Source organism: Haliotis cracherodii, unplaced genomic scaffold (genome assembly GCF_022045235.1).
Source record: "Haliotis cracherodii isolate W230 unplaced genomic scaffold, xgHalCrac1.p SCAF_9, whole genome shotgun sequence".
Taxonomy (NCBI): Eukaryota; Metazoa; Mollusca; class Gastropoda; order Lepetellida; family Haliotidae; genus Haliotis; species Haliotis cracherodii.
The window spans coordinates 33686726-33709545 of record NW_027266343.1 but is presented as its reverse complement, the minus strand read 5'-3'; the positions used below and the strand labels follow the sequence as shown (position 1 = coordinate 33709545).

Sequence of the window (22820 nt, the reverse complement as noted above, 5' to 3'; positions counted from 1 at the left end):
TTGTCGTACAACTCTCCAACCTGGCGTGAAAGTCCCTTTCATCATGAAGTGATTTGTAAGAACAATCATTAGGTTCTTTGAACGTTCGGATAAATTGGCTTCCAAAGAAAGCTGACTATGTACGTGTGCGGAGCGTGATTTAGGCCTTATCGAAACGTAAAGCGCCAAGTTTTCTAAAGAGTTGGTAAAAATGTACAGCAATCTAATCTTATTGCGACCGGTTATCGCCTAATGCCGTACACTATAGGACTAAGCTGACTTGACATTTTAAGCACGCGGAGTAGTATATGTGGGCTAAATCCCTGCAAGTCTATTGAGTAAGAATTGTGTAAGCTAAAAAGGATCATACCGTTCAATATAACTGTACATAACAAATCTGTCATACACGTTACATTGAATACAGCCAAGATGAGTTGCCTGGCCAATGCATATGTATGAGAGTGAGTGAGTGAGTGAGTGAGTGAGTGAGTGGGTGAGTGAGTGGGTGGGCGGGTGGGTGGGTGGGTGGGTGAGTGAGTGAGTGAGTGGGTGGGTGGGTGGGTGGGTGAGTGAGTGAGTGAGCCCTAACCCATCATCCCTGACAGTAGTGAGTCAGTTTGGGTTTAACGCTTCTTTTAGAGGAATCCTAAATGTGACCTATTGAAATCCGCGAGCCAGTGCCGACAGACAAAGAGCCTTAATAGGGGCCGAGTTCAATTGGACCCTCGTGCGGCTCGACATCTTCGATTATCCATTGCATTATATGTCCATTTTAACACAATTAATACCCTGGGACCCGTTCTACAAAGCGATCTTAGCGCTACGACTGTCTTAAGTCAGTGTTAAAGAATGGGAGTTACGAGCGACTTAACGCTAAGATCGCTTTGTAGAACGGGGCCCTGGACCGATCCGCCACCATAACGTCGAAAGTAACAACCTCCCTCCTATCACTAACACACAAGTCATGAAAGTTATTTAACTAGATGGATCTTTTTTGTGTCATGTCATTCAAATCAGCCTTAAAATGAAGCTACTGTGGTGAACAGTCCCAGATTATTTATTATAACTGAGATATAATATCCTGGATAATCGAGGATTCGGCTATGGTGAGGTGGGGTGGGGTTTCACGTCGCGTCCAAGATTATTGCACTTATATAGCGACGTGCATGCACGTGTGTGTGTGTGTGTGGCTGTTTGTACTAGTCCGGACTGATGCCGATTTATAATGCTAGGTCACTGAGATACCATGCCGTAGTTTAACATGAATACCCCACTCAGACACAGTATACTGAATCCGAGCCGATCAGTCCTTGTTTTAGCCCCTTAATGCCGAGCGCCAGACAGGGTAACAACAAGTACCATCTTTTAACGTCTTTTGGTATGACGCGGTTGGGGGTCGAACCCTGGACCTTCCGCTCTCCGGGCGAACGCTCTACCACTAGACCACGTAGGCGGTCCTGGTTCGGCTATGGAGGCACATACCCAGATCACTGGGTGACAGTTACTTAGCGGGCAGAGTATACCCTGTGTGGTTCGTCGACGTGTTCTTACTTTATGCATGGCAAATTTAATGAGTGGGTGAGTTGGTTTAACGCCGCTGTGAGCAGTATTTTGTGTTATATTATGGCATGGCACGGAGGCATACCCCTGATGCAAGTTCTAGATATGTATAGCTTTTGTTAAACCCACGACCACGGTACGGTGCTGACAAACCTAGAACATGATCGGGATGAACCGAGATTGGAACCACGTGACAAGGTTTCTGTACGCCTAAGGGACGTAACTCTGCATCCGTGCCCCTAATATTAACGTCTCGCGATATAATCGCAATACTGAAACGTAATGATAATGAAAAGTAAACGGTGGATGGCAAGTCATGTTTTGATTACAGAATGAATTTAAAAAGTAAAAATGACTAAGGCTAAACTTCAAATAAATTAGTTCAAATGTTTGTATTCCTTACCATATATGGTCACGACTAATATACATAACAAAGTTAACACAATAGAGTCACATGCCTCACTGTAAATACATAATATATGGATTTAAAGGTCTGTGCAAGAGCCCATTGTCATGGGAATGCGTGCTACTTGTCATGCAAATATTTCGTAATTGATTAATCCTCTTACCTATGAAGGTGGTACCTGACAGAAGATTGGGGCCTTAACGCTCGCAATGTTCCCGTGACGGTGTTTGTTATGTCAACAAATACCTGCCTTGTTATCGGTTCTATTTTGACACTTCAAGCTCTCATATGACATTTATGAGACATATTCCCCAGAATGATACGCCATATTGGAGACATAAATACTCGTATAATGCAATGTGTCGTCTTATAAATTATTCACTCCCTAAAAAGACATACTCAGCTAAAACTATCGTTGATATGGTTGTAGAATTGACTAAAAATAAGCCTCGGTGGCAGTTTTCTTCCAAGCTATTCAATACATGTTGATTGTCGTTGCGTTGGTGGTGGTTGTGAGTATACATACGTGAATGTATTTTTCCGAAAACAACTTTACAGGTAACGGAAAAAACATTTTATTAATTAGAAGTCGTGATATTATAAGTCTTAGTTATAATTTAAGTATATACGTCTCCATATTTAATCCAAAATAAGCTTTATGTAGAATAAAAATTAAAATGACCTACCTTCCTAGAATGTCATACTGTCAACACCCAGGACAAGTAGCCTCTCAACATGTTCCCAGCACCAGTCAGTACACAGGTATATACGGGAAGACCAGGTGTGCACAGGTAAGTATAAGTACAGGTAGACAGGTAAATGTACCTGTTGAGTAGATGGGAGCTCAACGCTTCTCCTCCAATGTCCACAAGCACTTAGTGAAGTCAGGAGACATGAGTGTGTATTAATATGTGATCTGTGTATTGTTGTGTTATCTATTGTCTGTCATACCCCCACCCTAACTGATCTAATCACAACCAGATATCGGGTGACGTCGGGGCTGAGGGGTGACAGGATCGGGAGAGGCGTGGGGTGAGGGTAGTGGAAGGTAGAAGGGTTATGCAGTCGTTCTGTTGCCTAACGTTGATTACTGTACGGTTCAATTCGTTTGTACTGATTTATGACGTCAGTGACAGATCGTGCGGACTTAGGGAGCTGATGGATATCCATGCACGAAACAGTCAGCAGTGTTACTGCTAAAGCATGACCTGTGTATTGTTACTGAGTGAGTTGGGGTTAACGCCGCTTTGAACAGTAAACGCCGCTGTGAACAGTATTTCAGTTACATTACGGCGTGTCAGGTTGATGTGGGATGAAAGCCCTGAAGAGACGCAAATCTCAGACATTTTCCTCTCAGGAGGAACCTACATACACGCTTGGGTGCTCACAAACCAAGAAACATAATCGGGTCGAATATGTTAGCCTGTATACTCGTATATTTGATTCCATTGTGTGAGTGAGTGAGTGAGTGAGTATGGTTTTACGCCGCTTTTAGCAATATTCCAGCAATATCACGGCGGGGGACACCAGAAATGGGCTTCACACATTGTAACCATGTCGGGAATCGAACCCGGGTCTTCGGCGTGACGAGCGAACGCTTTAACCACTAGGCTACCGACCGCCCCTGATTCCATTGAATAACAAGAGCAACTTTTCACAATCTACAAAATATTGACCTGCAGGCTACTTACGGCATATTTTGGGTTACAGTAAACTACTTTTATAACGAACACGCTTATCACGAACTGACGGATATATCGAACTTACTTTTTTGTCCCGACTATTTGCTGTAGATATGCTGTGTGTATGCTTATAACGAACTACGGTTATCACGAACTAAATTAGAGGTCCCTTTGAGTTCGTTATAACCGTAGTTTACTGTATGTAATTGGGATGATCGATGTCTGCTGTTTCACGCGTTCTTTCGGGAACCAAATTACCGCACATATTTCATATCACTAAATGTCAGTGGCTAATGGCTACATTGAAAATTATCAAGTTCACAGTGAGAATGTGACGCACGGGTGCTATACATTTTGTGACGCCATATTTCAATTTTCTTACTTGGTTCAGAATGGACGTCAGCGGCGTCGGTATACAACATTCGTGACATATACATGGCGTATTACGTCACTGACACACATTCCATGGCCGGGAGCAGTTCTCTTTGATGTATGTAATCCTACACCGCCAGGTCACCAACAACAAACATCCGATCTACGACCGGGGGATCTGTCAGTCTTGTCAATATACTCGTCAGTCAGGTAGAGTGACATGCGATCTGAATATATATTATCACCAGTATCTACAATAAAACACACGATTTATATATTCATTTACAACTGACGTTCGTGTGCATTGCATACTACCACAGACTCCCCGAGTGTGTATATGTTTCATATACTCATGGACAGAAATAAGGGAACGGTTATAAAGAGAAGGATGCGTCCATGCGAATATCTCAGGCAACAAAAAAGTGAACACACAAGACACTACCATTTTCGGAATTATGCATTAATAATGTACACAGAAATACGCATCAATCCTAAGCATTTCTATGTGTCCCTTACCTTACACCATCAGTATATATGTGCATTTTCTCATCGTTTATTACTACTACTGTCATTTAGGCCGTCATTACTTATACTATCCGTTTTACCCAAATATTTTCAAACCTCAACAGCGCATTTACACCACTGCTATCTCAAATGTCCGTAATATTTTTTTTCTTTTTAAATACAATATAAAGGTTACACGTATTTTAAGTTTAATTTTAGTTAAATTATTGTTTGATCAAAGTCTGGCATTTGGTCCTAGGCATCCGTTCACAAACAAGTCATTATTGTTGTCTCGTATCACTGTATAGAAGGTGGGGTAGCCAAGTGGTTAAAGTGTTAGCTCGTCACACGGAAGACCAGGTTCGATTCCCGAATGGATATAGTGTGTCAATACCGTTAGTTTATTAGGCTGCTATAGTATTGTTAGAAGTAATGTAAAACCATGTTCAGTCAATGAATTCTTAGTTCAGTGTTAGCTTGAGCTGAAATACCACCTGCACACCATAAAACGCTTCAGCAGAAGTGTGCAATGTCCTTGACTTTACGTGGCTCTTCAAACATAACTTCACACGAAGCAGTCTTAAGGGGAACAGTACATAAACCAGTCATACACTGTCTTGTTACACGGGTTACTTTATGGAGGAAGGAGGCACGCGTGGTCCAGTCAGCTAAAACGTCACAATTCGTCGTACAGAGTTGTGTCCCTTATAAGTGTGCTTTTATCAAGCTCCTTTCATTACACTCTCGGTAGTATTGTGCTAGAATGCCAGCATTAATATGGGGCTATGAGTGGATGTTGTGAATAAAATCATCAAATTGTAAGTTTTTTTAGTACCATACGCAATATGTATAAATAAATACCCAAGGGTGAAATGTCATCGCAGATTTTCAGTGATCTAGTCATCTAATTCTCAACACAATTTTGCCTTTTACGCCAAACTGAATCTGTTTCGGTTAATAATCGCAACAGGTTATTCTCTGAAGTTGACGTATCGCATCATAAACGCTCCAGTTCAAACAGGTGTTGCAATAACCGCCACATACACTAGACAATGGAATTATATATATGTCTCTTACATATACCCTGAAAGACAAAACCCACCTACGTTTAACCGAATAGCACAAACGCCTGGAACGTGTTCTCTTGTTCTTCTACCGAACTCGTCAGGAACTGATTGCTATCTGCGATAAAGCACTCTTCTAAATGAAACGGACTGCTCCGCATTGTCTGGGGCCTATCCTCGGGTGCCTGCTGGTAGGCCAGTAGATCATTGTATTCACGATGTTCAGTCGGGTGTTAACGACGCAACTGTTATAGACCGATAAGCTTGATTAGATTTCATTGTCCTGGGGTTAAATCTCAACTTATTGTTAAACAGTTGGTGTGGGGTGTCGTGTTCATACACGAGTATGTAAATAAGGACTTGGTTCAAAAGACACTGCCTAGGCCTGTATATTTTGTTATTCTTGGTGTTGACATGGAATGCATATTACGCTGTATGTGCTACGTGGAACATATGTTATAAAATACATAGTTGTGTATATAAAAGCGTACGTCTGCTGTTTTTTATGATAGATGTTTCAATGTTCACAGTTTGTTTTAGAGGAAGAAGATTAAACATCATATTAAACATCTGGTATGTTTGTGTGTCCCTCATTTCATAAAACGAAGAATCTGCATTCATTCATTTATTCATTCATTCATTCATTCATTCATTCATTCATTCATTCATTCATTCATTCATTCATTCATTCATCCATTCATTCATTCATTCATTCATTCATTCATCCATTCATTCATTTATTCATTCATTCATTCATTCATATTGTACATTTTTTCTGGATGATTTCTGCATTTGTGCACACTACTATCCACTACTACCACTATTTCTGCTACTACCACTACCACTACTATAACCACTACTACAACCACCACCACTACTTCTACTACCCCCCACTACTATCACTATTACTACTTCTCCTGCTACTACCACTGCATCTTCTTCTTCTGCTACTACCACTACCACTACTATTACCACTACCACTACTACAACCACCACTACTACTTCTACTACCCCGACTACTATCACTATTACTATGACTACTTATTCTGCTACTACCACTACTACCACTGCATCTTCTTCTTCTGCTACTACCACTACTACTATTATTATTTCTACCTCTACGACGACTGCTACAACTACTGCTACATGTGAGCATCCTGGCTTGCCCAAGGGTTTCACCAGAGTAACAAATGTTATATTTGGGATAACACTTTCTGAGTTTTGCCAAAGTGTTTAACTCAACGGCCTGCGTCGCGTTCAGGCTTTCTTCTCACGTTATGGTGGAACGCCGTCACGTGACTCAAACACGATTCAAAACGGCATTTACCCAGCTCAACTCACTCAATACAGAGTGCAAACTAAATAGCTATAACATATCCGCAAGTTTGATCACTCCAGTTGTTGAGTGACATGGGGAACGGGTAAGGAAAGGGGTATTTACAGGCCGCTTCCTTCACTTACAATCGCAGCGGCTGGTCAAGGACGCTTTATGCAGTCGTGATATTTTTGGATAGATTCCAGAAATTATGGAAGCGTTACCACGGTAACAATGGAAATGTTTTCTACTTAGTTTATATCAATACGTATCAGTATGAAAGATAAAGAGAATTACCAACAATCAATATTCAAATGGCAAAACATAATGGTGCGCAAACTTAATACATGTATGTCATAAATTATTGCATTTTGCAGACATAACATCATCTTTAGAAATGGCTAGTAATCACACGAGTGACAACTGTTCTTTTTAATAATTTCTTACCATGACCGGTTAAGTCTATCTCGATGCTATATAATTTGTATTTTTCATCTCGAACCTCAACTGGAATTTTGTCAATGCTTCAATGCTTCACCAATACATTCAGGCAGCTTCGGTTGTATACTCCCTAGGGAGCTGAGAATGAAAATCGAGTGCTCACAGATCCATTGACCGGGGTTATAATAGTGTAGCGCTATGAGCATCCACTTGGTGAATGGAATCTGGCGTATTATATATGCACTATTATTATTTTTATTATCTTTTTTATTTTTTTATTTTATTTTTTATTATTTTATTTTTCACCGACCTTTGCACAAACAATAAATACTGAAACCGGATTAATAATAGGTTATTATTCAAGCTTTGCTAAACATGCACGTCTTCTGTTTATGTTTAATGACAAGGCGTGTAACATGGACAAGTGCATGTATGTATGTGTCTGCAGATGGTTTCTTTTCATCCAAACATAATGAATGTACATAGAAGAGGTTTATTAAAAAAGAAGACTCGGCTACGAGCCCCTTATCTTACAATGTACAGATACATGGTGGGGGAGTCAGCAGTAATTAAAAGTTTGTGTTGTTTAAATCCATACTCAGCAATATTACAGCTATATGACGGCGGTCTGTAAATAATCGAGTCAGGACAATGGGGTGATTGACATCATAAGCATCGATCTACGTAATTTGAATACGATGACATGTATCAACCAAGTCAGCGAGCCTGACCACCTGATCCCATTAGTCGCCTCTTACGACAAGCATGAATTGCTGAGGCCTATTCTCTCACCGGATCTTCATGGGTCAATTTCTTTATAGACCGATACAAACTATGTTATTTTTGTTTATAATTGTAACAATTAAATAATTATATTTTTACAGAAATTTGAAACAAGATTTTGATGTAAAGGGCAAAATCGTTTAAATGGATAGCAACAACTTCTGAATGATGCCGGACTCAGTTTTCATAAACCCATCTATTTGCTCAACGTCATTTAAGACCAAATTATTCAACAGAATGTATCTTATCAAGTTAAAAAAATCATATAACCAACACTTTATAAAGAATTAACAAAATTCAAAAAGTTCCTATTACTTCCCAAAAAATATATACTTACCGATTTAAACATTTCGCGCATAGAATCACTATTTGCCAATTGAAACCGGCCGGTGGCGAGGGCTTCTGAGGGACACCGTGTTTGGACACTATACAATTCATCTGCTGCTGGAGACGAGTTTCACTGTCTTTTTAGGTGTGAAGCTCTTCCCCAACAAGGACTTCTTTATATCCCAAAGAATTGTTACATCTGGCCAAATATGTGTAAACTGCCTAAAACGTTATAACCTGAAAATACATCCACTTTAAAACATCTGTCCCGATTCATTGTACAGTTGAACTCTTTACAGGGTTAAAATGTCTAAATTACTTTTTAAAGCATGTTACCATCGTCACCTTCATTGAATACATATTACATGTTGTATATATGTACTCTTGTACCACCGTTGGAGATTTTTTTTCAGAGGAATAAAATGAACGGAAAATGAGAGTTTAGTGGTTAGTTTCAAGGCGCTCATTTACATTGTCATGCTGTTGAATTGTTGAACGAAATACAACCTGCAAAGACACTGGGTAGAATAGGTCTCCAGCAACCCATGCTTGCCGTAAAAGGCGACTGCGCTTTCATAAGAGGCGACTAACGGGATCGGTGGTCAGGCTCGTTGACTTGGTTGATGCACGTCATCGTATCCCAACTGCGTGGGTCGATGCTCATGATGTCAATCACTGGATTGTCTGGTCCAGACTCGATTATTTACAGACCGCCGTCATATAGCTGGAATGTTGCTGAGTGCGGCGTTAAACAACAAACAAACAAAAAACATGAAAGAAATACAAAATAGACACATCTTTAAAACACACAAATTAAAGGTAAAAGATACAAAAAAGAATTGTACAAGTTGATTAAATAAACAAAAACAAAATAAACAAATGTGATCTGAATTGTTGTATTTTGCCCACAACAACAAAACGTCGTTAATCTTTGCCATGTTTAACTAACAAAAACAAATTTTCTTACACGTAAGCTACGTTTCAAAGTAACGCATTGGTCCTCTATTGATCCACCCGTTCTCTTTGTATTACAGCAAGCTATGAGATCAGAGAGATAAAGACTCATATTTAACCTATGTAAATTACTTACGAAAATATATACTCGGTGTAATGTGTGCGCACAAGTAGCATTGTTACGTGTTGTTACTGGCCGTGATCAGTACGCCGACCTCAGTTACCTCCCTTGCCGTCTGTTGTAATTAGCTCATTAGGAGGCGTATGTTGTTCGGGTTTTAAAGCCTACTCCGCTCTGCCACTCGACTCGATCCACAATCAAAGCGGTATGCTTGGGCATAAAAGATTTACATGAAAAAACAACCGAGACAATGGGGTTGGTAATTTGCCAAATTGCCACTCTGTGAACCTGTTCTCTCAACGCGATTCTCCCAGCATGTATTGGACTTGTTGTTGTAAGCATATAGGTATATATGTTATTATGATACGGGTGTGTTGAGTCAGTGCACCTGAGGTTACAAGACGTGATACCTGAGTCGAGACGCCGACATACCTGAGGTGAGGAACTACATTACTTACCTGTAATCAGCGTTAACTGTGGAGTATTTCCAGGTACACATTATGGACTGTGGATAAACAGCAAGGTGAGCCGCAGCCTTTTTGTGGTGGATATGTACAATATTAACGTTGTAAACACTTACAAAATTATGACAAGGTATATTATTAATAACATCTTATTATCCAAACGCAATGTTTCAAGGCTTCTTTCGACCCTTCATCAGGTGAATTCACTTGACGAAGGATGAAATAGTAGCCCTGAAACGAGCCCTGAAAGGACAATGAAAGTCCGTTGCTTTGCCCAAAATGACATCCTCATTGAACTGAAGAAGGGTCCAAAAGTGACCCTGGGACGATGTGTATGTTTAATAGAGAAGTTGTTGTCCATTATATTCCTTGTTATACTCATCTGATTACAAAATGCCCATACACACTAATTTACATTTTTTTATTTATTTTTTGGCATCTGACATTAAATGTTCATGAATAACAGGCGGGGCAGAATACGCTCACCTTTTCGCGAACACCTGGTATCATAACTATTTGGTAGTGATTGATAAACACATGCTCATCCAATTGTACAATCGGAAAGTGTTTTGTCGCTTTATTTATATTCAAATGAACTTCAGCTGTGAAAAAGACATACGTAATGTCAGTAGAAACACAACCGACATGTTGTATACTGATATCGAACTGTATACGAATTCTTACATTATAAATGTACATAGTACACAGCGGTAGTGTTGACACGCATTGTTTACGTAGGACAACAGGCTAGCGGGGATGACCTTGGTATATTCTAAAATAGCGCAATCTAACTGATCATTACGCAGGATATTGATACAGATACTAACAGCCAAGTACTTGATACATCAATACAGCCAGTTTGTGGTCACGTATATTTCCATAGTACCTGTACCTGTACGCCTATTACTTTAATACATGCATGTGACATGCATAACAACTCTACCGCCTCCGTGGTGCAGTGGATAGAGCGTCTGCCCGAACAGCGGAACGTCGGTGGTTCGATCCCCGGTCGCATCACACCAAAAGACGTTAAACGGTCATACTTGACGTCACCCTACCTGCTCGACATTTAAGGGACTGAAACAAGGACTAGTTGGCTCGGAGTCAGTATACTGTGTCTGAGTGCGGTGTCCATGTTAAACTGCGGCATGGTATCTCAGTGGTGTAGCCCAATAAAACTGGCATTTGTCCCAAAATGTATACACACATACACACATATACACGCACACGCACACGCACACGTCACTACATAAGTACAATAAGTTTGAACGCGACTTTAAACCCCATGTTATCTCTGCTCATTTATTAATTTGTAACCAATTACCAAGGTGACTTGGTTATGTCCCAGACGAACAATGAATACCAACAGACGTTCTGTACGTGACAGTCGTGTTTGCATACAGTGGAACCTCGTTAATACGGACCTCGTTAATCCGGAAACCCACATCCCGAATCTTCACTGGTACGTCGTTACGATTAAAAAGAAAATCAGCCCGTGCTCAGAATTTGTTAATCGGTAATTTGTTTAATCCTGGCGATTTCTCTGGAATGATATCGCCCGGTTTAAGGAGATTTTTATGTAGATATACTTCTCTTGGAGACGGAATCTGATGTCAGGAGTATTCGGTTTAGGATTATTTGGTTTCAACATTAACACAACACTAGCATATTCGGGACCGAAGGCACATCGTGTATGTAAAAAGTTTAATTACGAGTGGATAATCGATACACTAGCAGTGCATGATTACAAGCAGGTATGCGTGTTATAGACATCTATCTGTGAAAGGACAAGTTACAACCATTCAACCATGAAATAGATAGTCGTCTCAGTGTAGGTCACATTGAAACATCAGAGCACAGGGCATGTAGCCCATCGCGTGAACAAGTTTGAGGATAATTCAAAGCCTTAGATCAATTTTTTTTAAATCCAATCAAACAATCGAATCTACATCTACATCTATTCATAAAATAGGTATAGAAAAGATAAGAAATGTTAAGGTTCTAACGTACAATTTCGGTATCACGATTAACTATGTTTTCTGATGTCAGCAATACCGACCATTTGACTCTACTTTCTGACGACTTCATTGTATTACGCATTCAAATCAGGACAACATTAAATCGATCAGACCAAGAATAGTCCCTCCGCGGAAAATGATCTCTGGACGCTCCGCGATAACGCCTGAAGTCACATGCTCCGTGTGATTCGGTTCAGTGTGACATTTTATTCGATATTCATCATAGATATATTTCTATCTGTCGACAAGCAATTCAACTGTTTTGATGGACAATTGAGAAAGATAATCGCTTATTTTGAGTCACGACACACTCTCTGAGCCGACGTGATTTCAGGTGGCTGGCGTGTTGTCGGTGTAGTCGTGCAAGTTTCAGAGCATTGACGACTGTCATACCATTCCCGCGGTAGTTAGCTGATTTTCATTACATTTTGTTGTTTGTTTGTTTGTTGTTTAACGCCGCACTGAGCAATATTCCAGCTATATGACGGCGGTCTGTAAATAATTGAGGCTGGACCAGACGATCCAGTGATTGACAACATGAGCATGCATCAACCATGTCACCGATCCTGACCACCCGATCCCGTTAGTCGCCTTTTTCCGACAAGCATATTCGCCTTTATGGCAAGCATGGCTTGCTGAAGACTTATTCTACCCCGGATCTTCACGGGCAGATTTTCATTACAAGCCAAATTTTAAAGTACATATTTTAAAGTAAGTGCAATTAAATAATCTGCAGTTCGTATTTAACTTCAATGGTCAACTAGGACCAGGCCTTAGGGGAACAGAGCCGCGTGGAATTCCTGACCATGGCAAAACACCGCCTCCGTGCTCGAGTGGAAAGAGCGTCTGCCCGGAGAGCGTAAGGTCGGTGGTTCGATCCCTGGTCGCGTCGTGCCAACTTTAAAAGATAGTACTTTATTGTTTCCCTGTCTGGTGCTCGAAATTAAGGGCATAAAGCAACGACTGGTCGGTTCGGGTGAGTGAGTGAGTTGGGTTTAACGCCGCTTTTAACAGTATTCCAGTTATATCGCGGCGTGTCAGCTTATTGTGGGAGGAAAGCCCGAAGTGATGCAGGTCTGAGACGTTTACCACTTCGGTGAAACCCACGAGCGCGGATATGGTCGGTTCGGAGTCAGTGTACTATGTCTGAGTTGGGTAAAAGTGCGTCATGGTATCTCAGTGGGCTTGCACTATTAAACCAGATAATAACAAGTAGCCACGCTCACGCACACGCACACGCACATGCACACGCACATGTACACACGTCGCCACATCGTGCAATAATCTTGAACGTGACAAACCCCAAATCACCTACTTCACGTCGTTCGTCAAATAACCGAAGCCCAACACGTTAGCCAACTTTGTGATTTGTCAACGTTACCTAGGGCACCCCTTCACTATAACAACGCAGCGTAACGTTTTAGCTTCTCTGTGTACAATTAATGCTATACACCGCATTCCTTTAACCATGTCTTAATACCGAGGTATTTTAGTTAGATTGAAAACTTTTATGTCAACAAAGGCCAATACACAAAATCTCCGTATCTTACGGCGGTACGGTATCAACTTTGAAATGAGACACCGCGGTAGTCATATAATCCACAAACACACCGTGCCTTATTTCGTTTCTTGATTAATGCATATATTAGGATCATCGTATTTCAGCATTTCGATCGCCTGTCTTATTATTGATGGCTTGTGACTTCAAATATATTGACGGGGCACGGATACATTGATCACTCCGCGGGGGGTGGGGGTGGGTCATCCAAGAGGGGGGTAACTAAGTCTTGTATTTAGTGTATATTTGTAAACATATACTCCCGAGGTTACTCGTGAGATCAGCATGGTTGTATGAGACTCGTCGCAACACGCACCTGCTCCCGATACTGGGACACAGTTAATGTGATACCACTAAATCTTGGATATCTTTGAGATCTATACAAGGCTTGAATAACCACCAAGCAAGTGGTGAACTTTGTACTTTACCTATAATGTAAGCATATACACAGGTGGCAGGCAAGGTCACACATTTGCTAATGGACATGACTGGCTCGAGACTTGTTAAATATAATTGATTTATGAAAATTTAAAAGTCAAAGTGTAGAAAAAATTATTTCCTAAAATACTAACACTGGCATTATCCATCAACGGACAAAGAAAGTATACACTCAGTTTGGATTTGACCAAACAATTACAAAAATCATCAAAATGTTACTAGATGAAAACAGTCGCTGAAACACTGCAAACGTAATGTCCATTATCGTGTATGACACCCCTATCAAATACATCGCCGTCGAATAACCAGTTCTTGTTTGTTCGATTTTTTTGGCAATCATCAAACATGGGTAAATACTTTCTTTTGCCCGGCAGTTTATTAATATAATTGGGGAAATACACCCACAAACAAATATTAGATACTGAAAAGCATACATTATAAATCCTATCTACCTCGTCCAATATTGATCATATGCGTTAAATGTCTAGTTTAAATAGCTTGCATTTATTTTTATCACAATCAACCCAAGTAAAAGAATGGGAGTATTGTACAAGGGAGATAACTGCGTGGCTAAAAGAAAAATGTTTTAAATGACGTCACGGTAAAATCGATCAGTGTAAATCTATCGATCAGATAGATAGTGTAGAGCCTGTCAGTAACGCAGTGAGATACCATGTAAGCAGACAGTACGTGCCGCCAACACACGGGGGGACGACGTGTCTACCTGCTCGCAATGGCGGACACTATCTGTGTCATCGGAGTCGCGATGGCAGTCTTCTCGAACGGTACCAGGTCAGCACTTTCATGTATTTCAGCGCCGTTTGTGGTAGAGCGTAGCTGGTTCTTATCACAAATGTTTCAAAAACTTCATAAGTTTAGTATCAAATTTAACAACCGGCACATCTGAAATATCACCCTTATTGAGACCTAACAGAATTGACGATACCAACACCGATTATTTTTACAATATGTATTTTTTTTACATATTTCTATGAAACGCATCAGTTAAACATGACGTCAATTCCTATTTTGCCCAAGTGTCACCTTAACTGTAACAAATTATACTTACATGACCCGTAATTCATTACTCTATCATATGTCTAAATGAGAAATGGTAAATTAGACATAGCCAGCTGTCTCTCTGTAATAGGTTGACTCAGGGTTAGGTGTTTATGTTTATTTAAGTGTCCCATGTTAAAAATATCAAAATTGAAAACGTGTAAATGAGCACTTAATATAACATCCGGCCAATAACCGGCCTCTGGGGCACTATTATAGACATTTAAAGCTTAATACATATATTTGTACAAATGGTGAAATGGCCCATGACCCATGAGACACCATAATGGTTGGGAAAAATATAGTGGGTATACGTACCTGTAAAAATGGTGTATGTGTATTCTACAATTTATACTGTACACACACTTTCCTCTAGAACATCCTGTGCAAACACACCATTTTCACTCACTCACTCACCATGCGTAACAGCACTCACTCACTCACTCACCATGCGTAACAGCACTCATGTCTGAAATCCCCTTCCGGTGGAGAACGTCAATCGTTCTGATCTCTCAGAAGGTGGTGACCTAAGACAAGCGGATTGCACTCGCGCTGTTTTTACAGGATGTCTAATGTAAATGTATTTTAACGTTTATTGTGCTTAGTTTAACTGTTACGACACATCAATTAGGATTGATCTATGGTGACTTCCTTTACCGAGTTCGGTAAACAAAGTAACTACGGTTATAACGAACACGCTTATAACGAAATGACGGATATAACGAATTTACTTTTTTGTCCCGACAATTTGCTGTAGTTATGCTGTATATATGCTTATAACGAACTACGGTTAAAACGAACTAAAAATAGTAGAGTTCGTTATAATAGTAGTTTACTGTATTTGGAAATATTCTAGCACTAGGGATAACGTTTTGTACCTGTATATATTCTTACAAGTGGGAATCAAACCCAGGTAAAACCATCACATTAACCACAGGACTACCTCGCCGCCGTACTTCCTCGTATGTAGAGGTGAGGTGAAATGGGGTTTAACGTCGCGTCCAAGATTATTGCACTTATATAGCGACGTGCATGTATGTGTGTGTTTGTGTGTCTGCTTGTACTAGATTTATAGTGCTAGCTCACTGAGATACCATGCCGCAGTTTAACATGAATACCCCACTCAGACACAGTATACTGACTCCGAGCCGACCAGTCCTTGTTTTAGCCCCTTAATGCCGAGCGCCAGACAGGGTAACAAGAAGTACACTCTTTTAACGTATTTTGGTATGACGCGGCCGGGGATCGATCCCCGGACCTTCCGCTCTCCGGGCGGACACTCCACCACTAGACCACGGAGGCGGTCTCCCGTATGTAGAGACACTAAACCCAAAATATGGATTTTCTTTAAAAGCCTTCTTGTGTTAAGCAATTTGTGTATTACCTCCGGAGAATAATAATATCGCACCTCCCCCATGGCACGCCATGTTGTATCTGCTGATCACACTGTTTGCATGGAGTTCGTATACACATGGCTGTCTAGATACATCATATCAAGATTGGAACTGATGCCATGTTCTTCTGTATACACATTATGATAGTTCCGGCTGTAAACAATGACAGTCTAGATGATCCTACAGTCTGTGCTGAGTGGCACTGATTGGATGACACCTGTCTGTCTCCTCCTCCTGATAAACTTTACCAATTCTAAATCCCCAAGGACAATCACTCACACATTTCTGAACACGTTGTGACCTCTACAGCTGTCATTTACGAAAACACGACTAATTGTTGTCATCACCTACAAATCCCCACTACAGTGATAAGCACGATTGTTGTTGTCCGGCCTAGCGTCCCTAAGAGGGTAATGGAAGAAGTGATCGCTCGGACTCAGCCCCTCCCCTCCTTCCCCATACCCTGGGGATACAATCACACCAATTGCCAATAGTTAGATCGGCGCCTTGCTTCTTAGTGTACATATACGTGATTGCCATTGACTCACTCTAATCACAGTTACCGCGGCTGCCAATTCAGCCGTTGATAAAAAGCTTTAATTTAGGCTTAAGTTTTCTAATTGTCTTTCCGTGTTTCGCTAGTATGGATAGGCCTTCTTTGAAGATTCAATGGTGTCCGATCGTGCGTTAGCTGGTCAGTGGTAGAGGTAGTAAGGCTGTGTCGGGCGTACGCGAAGGACGGAATACACGGCGTCTTGTGCATGCTGGAAAGGTGAAGTCCTTCACTCATACTTTTCTATTCCGAAACCATCACTAATCATGAACTGATCACAAAGTAATTACAAGGGAATGAGTATTTGTGTTTTGTGTGTATTTTTTGTTTCTTTGAGGTTTGTTGCTGTTTTTGATCTGTTGGATGTGATGTCTTCTTTTTTTGTCTATGTTCGGCTGGTTTTCGTTGGGTTTAAAGTTGTTGTTTGCGTGTGTGTTGTTTTGAAGGTTTTTGTTTTAGGTTTTCGAGGGTTTTTTGTTTTGGAGGTTTCATGACAATTCAAAAGGCAGGTTTGGGTCATGTGATCTATTAACTTTAACATGTATGTCAGGTTATATGGGAAAGAGTAGTTTTATAATGTTATACCGTTTCATGTAATTATATTGCAAATACCCACATCGTGCTTCTACACGTCGATACAAACCAACATTGTACAAGCCAATTAGTAGGCGTTTGAAACTTAAAAATTGGGAAGGGGATCTGCGATATATTGACGTTAATCTCATTCTTACATTAATCCAAATGTGTATCCTCGATCACGCTAATCCGCTAATCCTTCGTTTGGCACGTATAATCCTTAAAGCACCTGCAGTTCTGGGACAACTAAGTGGCCAAGGCTTGACGCACAAAGCGAGGCACACAGTCAGCCAGTTATGCCTGTGTACGAGAAAACCCATTTGTCAACAACACCTGTAACCTGAGATAATAACCCCTAAACTTCAGACAGAATGTCAGGCACTGTTAATCTCGGTCTAGCTTTCTCTGGACGGATACAGGCAAAGTAACAAGTAGGTTTTGGCATGTCGGTAAAGTTAAGATTGGTTAATATTATTTAGATTTCATCACGGTTCCATAAAATATTTGAAAAATCTGTCCCATTTGTTCCACAATGGTAAGTTACAATGGACATGCGTATTCCGCATTTTAATGTTCAGATTTATTTGATTTAAACAGTATTTTATTTCCATTAATGTTCAGATTTTACATTAAATAGCATTACAAAATGGAAAAAGGATTAGCAAACAGGCCCAAAAGGCCTATATTAATGCTTCTCCTAATATTTTACATTATACATGTAGATTGTAATGAAGTCTATAGAGCAGACATTAATGAGTGACACAACATGAAATAAAATGGAAAGCAAGATACCAAATGCATTTTATATTCTTAAGTTGACACATAACTTACGTAAAGCGGTTTGTTTCAATGATGTAATTGTGAACTGATTTTATAATGTATTCATTGTCAGATTTATTTCATGAAGGACTTTGAACAGTCCTCAAGTACACTACTGAAGAATAGTTAAGGCCCACTCGATTCTTTCATATACCTATAGTTAACATATTATGCCACACCATCATAACTATAGCAATATAAAATAATAAGGTGGTCCTTAACTTGTTTAAAGTAGCATACAAACATGTGTATTTGTGTTATTATCGCAAGAAAAATGAATGTCGATATTAAAATCTATAGTGAGGTTTGGTTCAGATGGTTTGGTTCTGATATAATATTTTCAACGACCAAATAGGGATTTAGGAAAAGGATCTGTCCACGAAAGTGGCAAAACTCGTTCTCTCATCCCATCAATATTGTTGCAGCTGCTTGCTTAGCCGTCCCTTCTAACTTTACAGACGAGAACAGCTTCTATGACCATACATTACTATAATCTGTCGGAGATGTAAGCTATACTGTGATCTAATTCCTTGTAATTTTATGTCCATGTGTGATTGTCACCCTGTGAGTGCTATGTTAACGTCGACAGTGTGTGGTCATCGTGACAAATTTATTGCCCGAACCCGTCCGTCATGTGTGCTGTTGTCTGTCCACAGGGATCACTAGCACACCACCACCATGCTGAGAACTTGCACCCCGGGGCCTGCTCCCCACCTTCGAGCCCCGTCCCCCACGGAGGGACTGCGACGCCAGATCGTTGATATGGTGAGGATCACAGACCATGGGCAGGGGCAACGCTCGGCCACCATCATATATGACTTGAGGCAGAGACAGGTGGTTCAAGGGGACACAACTCGCGGTAAAACACCCGATATACGTCGAATCACTGCAAGAAACCGACCGGGAGATTTTGGGCATGACCTCGATACATCCAAATCATCCGGATCTTTCCCCCAGCCTTGTAAGACATCAACGCCCTGCATTCAAAGGCGTGAGATAAAACGTGCGACGGAGGTTAGAAACCTGTCCCCTAATCGCTTCAAGATCCCAAGCCCCCCGCGGACTTCCCCGGGTGTCCCTGAGACTACAAAGAGGCCCCGGACCGGTCAGGGCCGAGAGCGGAGGGTCGTAAGGACAAAGAGCATCCGGCTTCAGAATGACACTGCAGGTCCTCACTGTCAATCCTCGGATTCATCCAGTCCATCGGACGAGAAAACTACCAGCAAAACATCGGGGGAACCTTGCGAAGTTCGTGGCAACGCCATCAGTACGTCTCCAACACGACCAAGAGTTATGTCCCCTGTGAAGCGGGCTGAGGTGCAGCGCCGCGCTACGCTGTTCTCGACCTCGCTTGAACTGTTCCGAAGGCGATTGAAGATGAACCAAAGCAAATTTTTCAGTTGTAATAAAGTTAACCCGGAGGAATATGTGATAAGGAAAGATGAGAGAAAACCTTCAGCTAAACAACGACTTAATGTCAACAATATTCAAAATTCAAACAAACCATCATCACCGGTACGTGTCGCTCAAACGCAACTGGACGATTCAGCAGACGACAGATTGGAGACGAAGCAGACAAGATGTTCCTACAGACTTCCTGAATTAACGGATGAAGAGAAACCGGTAAGGGCAATAAAACCCTCCGAAATGTATATATAGATTTACAGTATTTTTCAAACATTACTCTGAAGAAAATATTTCTACTCATTGTTAATTGATAAAGTGGCCGACTCGTCGCCCCAGGATTACCGCCATGGTTTATGCCTTTAGAGCGCCACACTCAATGAAGCTTTAAAAGAAATGTTTATTTGCCCTTTACAACCATTGCACTTCAATCCTGGCTTTTATTGCACATATTATACCCAAGGTGAAATTCGCCGACAAACCTGTTTTCCAGCAGCACAACTGATGTCAAACCGAACAAAAGGCTAATGTCACTTGACCTTAGGCAATTAGACGTAGAGGGGTGTAAATAGAGGAAACAATACCTTTCTCTCCCGGATATAATCCCCACAATAAACATTACCTTTGCTCCAACCTCCATTCAATCAGACCCTACCTCCACGGCCAATTAATCTCCGCATGAAGGACTCATTATGACACAAAACATAAGACCGCCAATGCCCTGTCCTGCTTGAAGTGGAGTTAATTAGACAGGTACCGGCACACCCGTGTGAGTTAGGATACAGGTACCCGGTGGGAGACAAGCAGGTGCCCGTTGAGGGAGAGGTCTTAGGGAGGAGAAGCAGTGTCCAGTGAGGTTGGACAGGCAGTGGACGATGGCCAGCTTCCATCATCAGAGTTTTCCTTGGCAAGGGTTCGTGTGGGACATGGCCCACCCATTTTACCCCTACAGACCAGTGAGATACCCTCTTGTTAACCTCCTTTCCCACATCCTTCTTCATAGTACATTTATTTCCCAGTTACAGTAAAGAGTTCTCGTGTATGTGCGTTACTTAACTGTCGCCGCAACATACTCAGAACTACAGCAGGCCTAAAACAGTCAGATTATGCGATATTTTGACAGAATTTGCCTTTCTGTTGTTTCCGATGCCGTAGAGTTGTTAAGAAATTGTACCGTAACATTTGATAATGGTTGCAAATTTCCCATGTGTACCCGAAGTTGTCTCTTTATGATGCTCTCGTGTGTATTTCATACGTGACTAAACGCGATGTTTGATTTTGTCAATATATGCGATCCTTTTGGAATGGTTTTACTATTTCGACCGGTTCGGCTTTCAGATATTGCGGTCATTGTCATAATAATTTTCTTATTTGTTTCATGTACATGTAATTGATTCTTATAAACTGTAGCACGTGGCACATTTAGAAAGTTTGAGCTTAGTTTGTTGTCGGATTTCAACCTGTGTACATAAACTATTACAAAAACAACATGACAGATAAACTACATATAAACTATATACGAAACTTCCTAAACTTTGACTTGGTAGTATATATTGTTTGTACATAACCGATGCCAATCTCGCGAAGATGCAAAGAAAGCTATATTAACTGCATTGATATAATTAATATTTGGTTTATTTAGGTAATATTGTGACATACAACAACTTAGTAGGGTATGCATTATTTTGTTTTGGCCTTTCTTTTTACATTTATGTACATAGAAATTGCAATGAAGCTATTTTTCTCCCCAGGTGACGTTCGGCGACCTCCGCAGCCTCCCGCAAGTACAGACATACGTCCTGGAAGATGATGGCACAGACCACGTCCGTCGACGCACATTCAACGAACCTGCTCCGTTGACGTCTCACAACCTCGGCATTCACAACATGTTTATGGACCAGCAACGTCGGCGGCCTCGCGTTGAGGCTAATGGTGTCATTTATGACGCCCGGACGTGGCGCTGGGTGGAAGAATCGAATGCACAAGGCAGGGTCCAAAGAATGGTTCGATTCAACATCACGTCTAATCCCGTCACAGAAACTGTGCCTATGTCAGACTCGAGTAAAGTGGTGTCCGACGGGTCACGTGATTAGTGTCACACCGTCCTTATAAACGTAATAGGGACTAGTTCCCTGGTGCCTGTGATAATGGTGGACCTTGTGATATTTCATTCATCGGAGTATCCAAATGGATTATCGACGTGTTATATTCGGATACCTATCTGTTTGACATGTCTGTATACAAGCGATCCCGTGATTTAGTGGTGATGGATATGGGTCATTAACCCTGGTTTTGCCTTGATGAATATACTGATGAATATACTTTGTATAACACCGTGTACATAGTTACAAGTTTCAAACTAACCACAGTGTTTCAAATGTCTTGGCATAGAAAATAAGATTTGTCTACCGCCCTAATTGTAGTTTATGTTCATCCGAAAAACTCAACTTTGTCCGTCCGGCACTCCATCGCTCGCCATTTCGTTTCTAGGGTCTTGATGGCTACACGTCCTTCATTGAGACACCCTGCTCCATGGTTCGCAAATATTTCCGACTGTAACGGAAGTTGTAATGTTGAATATTTTCGATAAGGCCCCCATGTGTTTGTGGACCTTGGTGAATTTTACCCCTTATTTTCGGTGGCGGGTAAAGACACATTTGGTTCGCTAGAGCATCGAGCGTGGAAACGAGCTGACACTAAGTGTCCTCAACATTGCAAAAATAGTTTCATCAGAAAAGTGGGATGACGTTAATCTTTGTGACGTTTTTTGTCCTGACGCGTATCAAATATAAAGTTTCGATGTACACTATATATAGTGAACCGTCAGCTCGAATACGTTTTCGTCATGATGCATGACGTTATTTATTTCGGAATATTAGAAGATAGATTCGTTTTGATTTTCTTCACCGTCCACACATTTCATGACTCCATGAACCGATTTGACGCGAGAGCTGTAGTAGGGGCAGGTAACTCAACACGGTTTTTTTCACGTTCCCCTTGACATATGTCAGTCGGCCTACATCTCGGAA

General features: G+C 41.0%; 1 protein-coding gene across 1 annotated transcript; it reads left to right on the top strand.

Moving 5' to 3' along the window:
- Positions 1-19065: 19065 nt before the first annotated feature.
- LOC139453295 (uncharacterized) lies at positions 19066-22339 on the top strand. The gene is made up of 2 exons (XM_071234941.1): positions 19066-20010; positions 21543-22339. Exons 1-2 carry the CDS (start codon positions 19066-19068, stop codon positions 21882-21884), a joined length of 1287 nt encoding a protein of 428 aa, XP_071091042.1. The 3' UTR covers positions 21885-22339.
- Positions 22340-22820: the final 481 nt, after the last annotated feature.

Bases quoted from the DNA above. Each gene is read 5' to 3' on its own strand.
- LOC139453295 (XM_071234941.1), top strand. From the start codon at position 19,066: ATGCTGAGAACTTGCACCCCGGGGCCTGCTCCCCACCTTCGAGCCCCG. The intron at 20,011-21,542 runs GTAAGGGCAATA...TTTTCTCCCCAG, and splicing joins TAACGGATGAAGAGAAACCG to GTGACGTTCGGCGACCTCCG.